This window comes from Thamnophis sirtalis, unplaced genomic scaffold (assembly GCF_051295495.1).
Source record: "Thamnophis sirtalis isolate CommonGarterSnake01/CBP01778 unplaced genomic scaffold, rThaSir2_p1.2 scaffold_4, whole genome shotgun sequence".
In the NCBI taxonomy this organism is placed as follows: domain Eukaryota; kingdom Metazoa; phylum Chordata; class Lepidosauria; order Squamata; family Natricidae; genus Thamnophis; species Thamnophis sirtalis.
This window is the reverse complement of record NW_028261384.1, coordinates 29,155,548-29,167,575: the sequence shown is the minus strand read 5'-3', so window position 1 is coordinate 29,167,575 and position 12,028 is coordinate 29,155,548. Positions and strand designations below refer to the sequence as shown.

General features: G+C 34.6%; 1 protein-coding gene across 10 annotated transcripts in view; it reads right to left on the bottom strand.

Moving 5' to 3' along the window:
• Positions 1-12,028, bottom strand: part of MLLT10 (MLLT10 histone lysine methyltransferase DOT1L cofactor) — a 128,523-nt gene that overhangs the window by 25,826 nt on the left and 90,669 nt on the right. For all 10 annotated transcript variants that reach the window (XM_014056121.2, XM_014056116.2, XM_014056117.2 and 7 more), the window contains one exon: positions 4,015-4,187. In XM_014056121.2, the coding sequence (XP_013911596.2) occupies positions 4,015-4,187 (173 nt within the window). The remainder of the gene's footprint in view (positions 1-4,014; positions 4,188-12,028) is intronic.

Below are 12,028 nucleotides of genomic sequence, written 5' to 3'. Positions count from 1 at the left end.
ACAATACCACTTTTCAAAAACAGAAATTCAGGACTAAGTTCAGGTCTTGACATAACAATTCTCCCACAATTTTCTATACATACTTTGTGCATATAACTGCTGTAGAGAGTTAACATTCCAATATAAGTTACATACAGTAGTACTATTCCTATTTTCAGGAAAAATAGTAAGACTATAATGTTTGCATTATGTCTCATTATAGTTAAAATTTGAAAAACAGAATTGTTATCCAAATATTGTAAATGTCCACTGTGGTTAAACTGTGAATATTGTTGTCCAAAGAGAAGCTTTCCTGTTGCACAATTTTAATAATCTACTGAGAAGCAAATCCCCATGAATTCAATGCCTTTACAGCTATGTATAGATAAACTATACATAAACTTTCTGATAAATTTGGATTTATTAGCTTCTTGCTGCATTTCCAGAATTGCTAATTAGAATTTCTTCTCTGGTAATGTAATAATGTAATTCCTGGAATGTACATATAGGAATTTCATATACTTTATTTGGAACTATGCCTGAATTACGGATGAAAGATGGTCATTTCCCAACCCACTTTTAAATAAATGGTCTTACATAATTCACATTGAAGCCCATTTTTTTCATTTAAAAAAAATCTGGATTTATTTTGACGGAAAAAAAGGGTTCTGCTAAAAAAAAAAAAATTAGTATTAATTGGAGAAGCCATAGTGGTGCAGTGGTTACAATGCAGTATATTTCAGGCTAATCCAGCTCGCTGTTGGGAATTTGATCCTCATCGGCTCAAGGTTGACTCAGTGGTCAGTAAAATGAGGACTCAAGATTGTTGGGGGCTATATGCTGACTCGATAAACTGCTTAGAGATGTCTGTAAAGCACTGTGAAGCAGTATATAAATCTATGTGCTATTGCTATTTTTTTAAAAAACAGAAAGGCAAGAATTTACATAATTTGACTTCCACAGGAACAGACTGAAAAAAGGGAAAATGGGGAAAAAGGGCAAAAAAAGAAAACAAGATAACACTGATTTAAAACTATGGAAATAAACTAAACTGTATGCTTCGGACGGGTGATAGTTCCACATAATATAAACAGACTTGAACATATTTTACAGGTATTTACTTAAAAATAAATTAATTTAAAATAAATTACTAAAAAATATTACAGATAATTATGATTCTACACTCACATTTTTCAGCAAGTTTCTTTCATTTGCTGGTCCTCATATAGTCAAACAACCCAGCAGAGTACAAAAGTATTACCATACTCAAGGAAACACGAATGTTTTCAGAAATATCCCAATGTTCAGTAACCATGGAGTGTTGATTTATTATTGGGGAAGGGAAAATGAAACAGCAAGTCTTGGAAAAGAACATGTCTGGAGTCAAACAATTGCAAATTGCAACTTAAACAATTTAATGCAAACAACTTGTATATGTAGTATGTTTCTTCAACTTTTCCTCTTCACCTTAGGAAGAATTGAACTGTAGGAACTAAAAGAATGTGTGGAAGACATAGCTTAAATATGGGAAATATAAAAATAACTCACAGTTTATAAACACCACAATATAGTTTAGACAACAACATTGGCGGCTTTCTCTTTTTCAAAAATGAAAGGAAAGCTATCTAATATGCAATGAAGGAAATATATTTTAAGAATAAAAAAAGTGGCACTGAAGATAAAAGAGAAGGCAAAGCCACACAATATTAACATATAAAATGTGATGTAATACTTTCATTTTAAGAACAATTGTGTGGAAAAGGAGCTAGAACAGGAAAATAAACTAAATATTTAAGGTATTAATTGTAAAAACTAAACTGCAGCAATAAACATGCTAATATGTTAACATTCATTATTTACAATGCAATCCTGTTTGCTTTTCTATGAAGTTTATTTTCAGGTAAATGTACAACAGATTACACCATTAGCATTACACAAACAACTTGTCAAAAATCTAACATCCACTTCTCAGAAGCATTAAAGGAACAAATAATGAGCAATTATTATGCAACATGTGCTACCTATTATCCTCTTTCTTTGGAATAATGAGATTAAAAAGATACTAATGCCTTTCTTAAAATGTATTTATCCAATGTTAGCACATAAGTAATAAAAAATACAAGCGATCGATATATGACATCATCTAACTAAATTCCAGATATTCAAAACAATTAAAATAAATGTAGAGAATACTAGAGTGAATTCAAAAGTAGAAACATACAATTGAAAGCACTTTTATATAATCACATATACAGGTAGTCCTCGACTTATGATTACAATTGAGCCCCATTTTATGACCTTTCTTGCCACAGTTATTAAATGAATCACTGCAGTTTTTAAATTAGTAACACAATTACGTGAATTTGGTTCCCCATTGACTTTGCTGAGAAGGTTGCAAAAGGGGATCAAATGACCCTGGGACACTACAATCACCATAAATATGAGTCAGTTGCTAAGCACCTGAATTTTGATCACATGACCATGGGGATGCTGCAATGGCCATAAGTGTGCAAAACAGTCATAGTCACTTTTTCACTGCTGTTGTAACTTGATCTGTCACTAAATGAACTGTTGTAAATTGTGGACTATCTATGTAATTGAAAAATTAGTTAAAATATTTTCTCATTACTTTCTGTTTCTTAGAAAGAAAACTATATGCCTGAAGAAATTATATTTTTACTTAAAAATTATTGCAGTTTTTTGTTTTAAAGATGACACTACTTATCGTGGGCATTAAATGAAAGCTTCAGTAAATATTTCAATGTATCTCACCTGTAAAGCTGGAATTTATGAAGGGTTCTTAAAGGATTAACAGACTTTAATCCTATGCAGATTTACCAGAGACTCTATTGTAATCAGTTGGACTTATTTTGAACATTAAGTATAGCATTTCACTTGAATGTTGAAGTTCAAAAGTTTCTTTTACTTCTAGTAATCTAGTAGGATATGTTTATGTTTTAAACAAAGAATTTTGCTTTTTGAGAATTCCTCATGTATAAAAATGACTCCTGGAGTAGATATGATGACAAAAGATCAGAAGTTTTTTCAGCTAATTTCGTGGTTAAAAGGTTAATTTAGTAAGGAATTTTCCTGAAATAAAACTAGGATACAATTTAGCTTTATTAGGTCTATAGGTGAGTAACTAAAGAAGCTATTATAATTAAGCATGAGTTCTCTTCATTATTTTTGGAAAGAGATCATGAATAATTTCTGTAAGTAAAAATATTCATGTAGCAAAATAGTTTACATAAAGAAATAGTTTGTTTGTTATTACCTCAGGTATTTATATAGCTGTATTTATATATTTATAAACATTTGTTAGTTTGCCTTTATACTGCTACTGTTATGATTAATATACTAGTTTTTATATAATTACAGAATTTCTGCTACGATTGTAATATACTATTCAGCAAGTGATTACTTTAAAAAAATAATAGCAACTTCACTGGCTTTCAAATCTGCTTACAAATTTAAAGATACATTCATCAAATTATTATGCACATTAGATATGCCAAAGTAAGACTCTAAGTAATTAATAGTAATTACTAACTGCAATTCACTGAAGATTTTCAAATATATTCATTAGATGGGTTTACAAATATAATGTAAACACTGTTTAACCAAAGTATACAGACTCACAATTGACTGGGCTAACATAGTATGTTAAGTCCCAAACAACCAACCAACCAAAATTAGCTTAATATAATGAATGAATTCTATCATTGACCATACCTGCTAAGAAAATAAAGCTAGGAAAACAAATAGAATACCAAAACCGAAAGCCTATTTTTAAAAAAATATCTAACTTTATAGTGTGCAGATTCTGAACATTAAATCCATTTGTGAAACTAATCAAAAATGAATAAAAAATTAGAAGTTAGTCTGGTTTTCTTCATAACACACTAAAAGAAACGAAAGATACATGTATGGTTTATTCTTTCTTTAGATACATTTGTTTGATAAAGCATATGCAAAATGCCAATATGTCCTATTTGCCACCCTAATATTGACCATCAAATACTTTTAATAACCTACTTGAGTTGCAGCAACAGCTGTAGCTACAGAAGGTGTAGAAGACAAAGTTCCCACTTGCTGCACATGACTAGAAGACTGCTGAGGTAAATGTGAGCTGGAAACAGGAGTGCTAGATCCTGAGCCAGAGACTACATTTGGAAAAGATACTGCTACTTCATTACTGCTATAAATGCCTGTTAAAAGAAAGAGGAAAAACACATATGAACTAAATTATTAGCTGGAGCTAAAAAATACCATGCCCCTAAGCTATTTTTTAAAAAACAATAAAACAATTATAACAAGCTTTATGGAAAACATGCAATAATTACATATATTTCTTTTCTTTGGGTGAATCCATTCAAATTCTGATGGCTGTCTCCCATATCTAATTTTTCATCAACATCGATATCTACTACTTAATTATGATAACAGTGATCCATAAATAATATTATTAAATAATACTGAAAGATCTTGTGTATCAGCCCCAAAGCTTAAAACAAATTCTCTATCTTACAGGAATAGGCATAGATAATGCTACACATCGCTTAGAAGTGAAGGAATTCTCAAATTAATTGTGTACACGTGGAATACTATTTTGCTGCAAAAAAAACCACAAAGTTAGTATAGTAGGTGTTGCAAAGTATTTCACAATAATCAATTTATATAAGAAGACATGAAGAAAGTAGACACATCAAACCTTCCAACAAAATTTCTGATGGAAAAGATTAGTATCAGGGCTAAAATTTACAATGGCCTGTTTGATGGACACATCAAGGAAAGCTCAGTTTACTTAGGCAATTATCCATCGGGAGAGGAAGCATAACAACAGACAGTTACATAGGGTTAAGTTTGTTGGCTATTTTGTGGGAACCTCTCTGTCTGATCAGTTGATCCATATTGCATACCTAATCCTTAAGCTTGAGAGAAAGAGCAATCAAAACAGCCTCTATATCAAAACTCATTGCAAAGGTTTGTAACAATGGACACATATCCCAAACAGTGATTAGGTGCAAAGCCAAGTTTAACTTACTGTTATTTAAATGGCCAATGGAGAAAGCAAAAATGTCCTAAAGATTTCCTAACACTTCCAATGATGCTTTTTAACCCAATTGTGTGTTGCCTTAGTTTCCATCTGAATTTGGCTGAAGATTGGATTAGTTAAGACTGCCATGGTTATAGAACTAACAGGAGACAAAACTTTGGAAACAATCCTTGATGGGAAAGAATCACATAGACCTCCATCAAAACAGTACCTGTGGCACCATTTACAATAAATTTCAGAACAATTAGGATATTCAGGCAAGATATATGTTTGATGATGGTATTTTAAAAAATCAAGAGTGAATTACTAGAAATTATATAAATTCAGTAATCAAAACCAAGCACATCCATTTTTAATTAAGGCAAGGCAATCACCTTTCTTATTAAATATATTAAAATTTGAAAACTTGTGATTGTTGTTTTCCTCACACATCTACTAAAAGTGTTTTTTAAAATGTTGAAAAATGGCATTACTGAAGTGGGGTTGCTTTAGCTCCTAATGAATTAATAAATGTGTGATAATTTTTCATTTTAATTAAAATTAATTTGAAAAATAATGGAAACGGACACACACCTTAAAAGTGAACACCTTTCTCTGAGTACTGCAGAATATATATTTAGACTACATCAAACAACAAAAATACATTTTTACTAGAAAAGATTGCAGAATCTTCTTAATGGATTAAATCATTCAACTGAAACTTCAATTGAATTTAAATTGATTTAAATTAATTAGATATAAATCAGATCTACTGTGACAAGATACCAAATTTAACTTTCTAAATTTACTCTTGCTCCAAATTTAGACACCCCTTTGTTTCTATCTATTGGTATAAATAAGACATTATGTTTAACTTTGGTTGCCAATTTAAAATACAGCTACTTGCCCAAGTACAAGCACTAAAGTTGATATTTTACCTAATATATGTTTGAATAAATGAATGTGCAAATATGAGTACCGTATTTCCCCAAAAATACATGTCCTGATAAAAAGGCCATGCCACATTTTTCTGGTGGGCAAAAATATAAGCCCTCCCCCGCATAAAAGCTCCCTGGACAACCCCCCACCTCCAGCCAGGCAGACCACCACTCACCAACCTAGCGGTATCCCGAAGGTGCCAAGCCGTGGGAACGGGGGGGGGGGGGCGGAGGCAAAAGTGATCGCATTGCTTGGTGCCTTCGGGATACCACTAGGTTGGTGAGCAGCGCTGTCCCCAGCTGAAGAGGGGGGTTTGCCGGGTGGTTGCTCTCTTGCAAGCGGGCTCCCAAAGAGCCAGGCACAGCCTTATGGGCGAATGGCTGTGTTGCGCTGTCGCAGCAGTGCAACACAGCAGCCATGAAGTGACCACGCTCACGAGCAGCCACCCGGCAAACCCCCTTTCCACTAAGCGCCTTTCACTGACCTAGGGGTATCACCAAGCCGTGTGAGCACCTGTTTGTTGCCGTCCAGCTCCCGCGTTTGCGGCCTTTGAAATGCCAGTGAATGGCACTCTGCACGGCTGGAGAGGGGGGTTACACAAGCAGCTGTTCTGCTCTCGCTCACGCGCCTCCCAGCCTCACAATGCCCTGGCCCAGCTCTCCCCACAGAACCAGGGCACCTCCGCCACCACCGTTGCATGACTTTTTGGGCGGCTTCCAAACCAAGTCTTCCGGCAGTGGCTGCTCTGGGCATACACTATGATTGTGGACCAGCTGCCGGCATAGTGTACAACCATAGAGCGTACACCCAGAGCGGCCACTGCCAGAAAACTTGGTTTGGAAGCTGCAGAAAAAGCCATGCGGCGGTGGCAGGAGTGGAGATGCTCTTCCTCTGCAGAGAGAGCTAGGCCAGGGCATCATGAGGCTGGGAGACGTGCGAGCGAGAGTAGAACAGCCACTCATGCAATCCCCCTCTCCAGCCATGCACAGCGCCATTCACTGGCATTTCGAAGGCGCCAAGCTGTGGGAGCCAGGCGGTGGCTAACAGGCGCTCACACGGCTTGGCGATATCCCTGTGACAGTGCAACACAGCCATTCACCCATGAAGTTGTACCCGGATCTTTGGGAGCCTGTTCGCAAGAGAGCAGCCACCAGGCAACCCCAAAACAATAAACCCTCCCCTCATAATAAGGCCCAAGCCATATTTTGTGGGTAAAAAGAAAATAAGACCCTGTCTTATTTTCGGGGAAACACGGTAGTGTTCACAAAAGTGGATCGCAGCCAGATTGTGGTATCTCACTGCTTAGATAAGCCAACAATTAGTTTTTCCAGGCAATGTGAGTTCCCATTCTGAAAAGTGCAAGGCCTGCTCGAATGTGATATATCAGTTTTACTCAGATTTCATCTGAGAACTCCTGCACAAAGAATGGTTAATTACAAAAAAGACCTAAAATTCTATCTAATTAATGATCAAAACATAAACATAACTGAAGCAACCTAAAATTGATAATGTCCAGTCCAATAAGAAGTAAAAAAAACAAAACTACTATAGGTTGCTAATCTAACAGCATAGAATGCGGAAACCTGTATCTAAAGTAGAAAGTAACTTCTATTAAACTTGCCCAGCCAGCCATGAAAACTTTTTCAAATTCTTCAACAAATGATTCAGTGTAATGGATTGATTTCAAATAATCAAGAGGACAGATCTTCAATCAGAAATGCTGAAGGGACATTTTTGGATGTAAATTAATACATAGATATACAAAGAACTAATCACCTTATACTACAAAATAGCTTGAATTAAGAAAATAAAAATTCTTAGTAAAACTGAATTTCAGAAAAGAATACATATATGTAATATAAATGTAATTAATAAAAATATCACCTTTTGCTGCTATTTGATAATAGTTTTTATAGTTGTCCCTATAATGATGGCCAGTTGGAAATTATATATATATTTCCTTTTTTTGTAACTCTGTTGATATACATATAATTGTAAGTAAAGCCATTTGGCCTATTTATTATTGATATTTTAAGAATATCCTAGTACATTTACTGTAATCACATGTCTTAATTTGTGAATGAAGTGATAATATTAAATTTGAATTAGATGAATTACCCACTATCCATTCAATAATATGGACACTTGATTTTTTTTTCTTAAATTGTTTACATTCTCCTTTTCTTTAGGAACAACAAATAAGCTACTATATGTTTTTCCGCACAAAAATGTTCTTCTACTGAGAGAGTGAGTGGTCGAAACATCACACAGTGAGCTTCCATGGAGATAAGTTTGAATCTCAATCATCCCTACTTGGTCCAACATCCTAATCTACACATTGGCTACTTAACAATCTAGTTTACAAATATAGATTAGATTTTTAAGATATGCTATTGTCACCAATCAGCATTTCACATTTAGCCTGGTTATTAAAAAGCTTTTTGCATCTGTATACACAGACTGAAAAATGTTTTTTCATGTGTCTTAAATAATGACAGGCAGCCTGTCTATAGGCTTCAATATAAATATGTCATTAGCAACAATCTATTGCTCCTGAGAAAGCAGACACAATCCTGGGCAGTATGAACACAACCACTTATCTTTTAGAACCATGTTATTTGAAAGACTGTCTTTTCCCAACTACATGTACCTGCTCCATTAGAGAAGGGAGGCATGTATATATTACAGGTCCCTTGCCTTAAGGAGGTTCATCTGGTAAGAAGAAGAAAAAACCCTCCATGGTGGCTTGATCCCTGTGGAAATAAGACTGGCCCCCAACCTTGACACTCTTTCAAAAGACACTGAAGACGTGGTTTTGCCAGTGGTCTGGAGACTCCAGGGAGATACAAAGTACATCGAGTGGTTGGTTTGATTTTTATCGCCAGAGCGGTGAGGGTTTCGTTTTGGGATTTTATTTCTGCTGGCTGCCCAGAATCACATTTTCTAAATAAATAAATAATAATCATTATAAATTATTTCTCCTTTCCACAGCTATTTTAATGATTATAACTCTAATTATTTAAATGCAGCTGCTATGCTTAATGAAAACACTGCCTAACCATAAACTAATCATTAATTAAGGAAGTTCAAATATTAAGTCTTGCCAATTTTACAACATTTGTATAACCACAAGCTCATATATGGGGCTTAACACTAGACAAACAATAATCAGGGGCATACTAAGAAAAAAACAATACTCCCACAAAGAATGGCAGAGTAAGCTATTTTATATAAAAAGGGAAGAAACCTTACTCTTAGTAGCCCTGATGTTGCTACTTAATTGGATAATGAAACATCTACAAGCAAACAACAAAACTCCATAGTTTAACCATGATATGTCTTATATTAGAATGCAGCCTGGGGGAGAAGCAAATGTGAAAATAAATTTGGCAGCCATATTGAAAAAAAAGTGCCTGACACTAAAATTTGAAATGCAGTCTATGTTTCACAAATTGCTACAAAACATAAAATATTCAAGTGAAAAACACAAGATATTACTGCTTCGTATATGTATTTTTTTCTTTTGTTCACATAAATACTTCTGCAAAACTTCCTCAAATCACTGGAGATAGGGCACTTTTTGCTCTTATATATATTACTTCAAAAGCTCTTATCAATCATTATTCATAGTAGACACTTTTCTCTATCATAAATCATCTAAATTTAAACTTATTTTTTTCTACCTGAAACACTTTTTTTCTTTTTGGAAACTTTAAACAAAATTTTAATAGTTAATTGCCGATTGCTATCTTGCAAATGAGGTATCACAAATGCTGTCTGTGGTAAATCATTTCCAGATGTCCAAAAATGATTGATTTCCAGACAGTCCTAATTTTTTGTTTTTTTAGGAAGCATTCAACAAAAATGTAACATTTCAAGTTTATACATGTTTTGATCTGTCAAATCCATAAAGGATCCTGATAATAAAAACAAAACCATAAAATAAATTCTAGCACAATAAAGATGTAAAGACTGACTGCTTGATTGCTACCATGAATGTAAGTATTTTAAATGCCAATGGCAAAAAGGCTAATTCAATTAGATAGCGGATAGTTCCTTACTATACAGAAAGGGACTTGTAATGATAAAAATGTTTCTCAAATTGTATCCCAAAGACATAGATATTAAAAATAAAAGCCAGTACTTGAATAAAAGAAAAGAAATTATTTTAATATTGATATTAGTATTACAGTAGGTTAAAGAGATAGAATGGAACCACTAAAGCCCATGTTAAATCTGTTCTCATCCACAGAAGCTCACTATATGATTTTGAGGCAGTCATTCTTAGTCAAATCAATTCAAAAAGTTGTTGTTTAAAAAAACATCTGTAACCTTCAGAAACAAGACATTAGATAAATATTCCCAGTCAATTTTCATGCTTTTACTTACATGAGCTGCAGTTTCTGAAAATGTCTGTATTTGCTAAAAATAAAGCCATCAACCTCACAGAATAATAAACAAGGTTACTATCATAGAATGTATTAAAATTGAAAATGCATCCCTAGCCATAAGTGGGGTTTTGAGGTAATGTTGTATGTAGCAGCAACTGCAGTCTACAGGAACATAGCCTTAACCAAACTAACCATTTGGTAAGTCAACTATGGTTCCTTTTCAATAGATTGTGCTGGAATTTAGTTAACCGCTTTCCTATTTGGGACTTCAATTCAAGAACTCCTTTTTAAATTTAGGTAAGAGGAAAAGCTAAAACACACTTAAAAATGTTATTCACTTCATCCAATAATGCCATGTAACTATTAAGAAAGATTTGATTAAGTGGCACTGTGCTGAATAATTTAGAAGGAGCCAAGATATCATTCATTTTATATAAATACTGAAATCAAAATCGGTCTCAGGAACTGAGGGAAGTGACGAATCAATTAATTAACTGGATATTTTGAATAACAAACTTACAGTCATCATAGTGCTTAGAATTCACCCATTCTGTTTTCAAAATGCAATACTTCATTAAGCATCCCATGTCATCTCATTTAACTACATCAACTAGAAAGTTTGGAATATTTATTCTGTAATTAAAACTGGATTGTGGCACAATGAAATAGCAAAATGAACAATCATCATCCTAATGTCTAGATACTGGTACTACCATGATTTGTACAATTTCAAAAAAACCTGTACTAAATCTTAAAAGCATACATTTCTTGTACAGCCAAAATACAAAAGAATTGCGTTGTGAGACAAAAAAAGTATTTTGGTTGTGGCCTGCCAGCGGCCAGCAGAGCTGGCAGCAGATTCGGACAGTGAGGAGGTTGGGAAGGAACATGGGCCAGTCCTGGAGTTTGGGGCAGGCTTGGACGAGGGCTCTGTGTTGGAGGCAGAGAGGGGGCCAGGGCCATCTGGGAGTTATGTGCTACCTCCGGAGTCTTGACATCAATGAGGAAGAGAAACAGGGGGAGTCTGTTCCCAGTGCACGAATGTGCAGAACTGCCAAAAGGCAAGAACAGTTAAGACAAAAGGGGCACCTTGGGAGTAAGGCTTGGAGATGATTGACCCCTCCCATAAGACATAAAAGAGGAGCAAACAGACATCAGCTTTTGCAGGAAGCAACTTTGTTCGTTCGGTTTAAACTCTGAAGCTCTGTTTGGCCTTGCAAAACTAATTGGCAATTAGGTCTTTGGCAGCATTTCAAGGGATATAAAGATGGGTGCTTATCAGATTTATCACAAAAGATTGCAGCAGACTTCTGTCGGACTCTTCACAAACTGTTTGTGATTCATTATGACTGTGAATGAACATAATTCACAGCTGTTGAAATAACAAGAGGATTTTGGGGACTAAGCATAATTTTTTACTGTCTCAGAAAACCTAGGTCAGAACAATTTTCAAATAGTAATAAACCCTGCCCCAAAATGTTCCAGGCATGTACTGCTGTCTTCCCACTAGGACGCACTGACAGAAAAGAATACAAGAACCATGCTTTCTTTGCTAGTGCACTGTTAGGAAAAGTAGTAGCAAATAAGAGATGGAAAAATTGAAAAAAAATACTAACAGAAATGGCCTTGTTGCATGAAGTTCTATGGCAAGGAAGAAAAACATTAATAAAAAATTGGATACAAA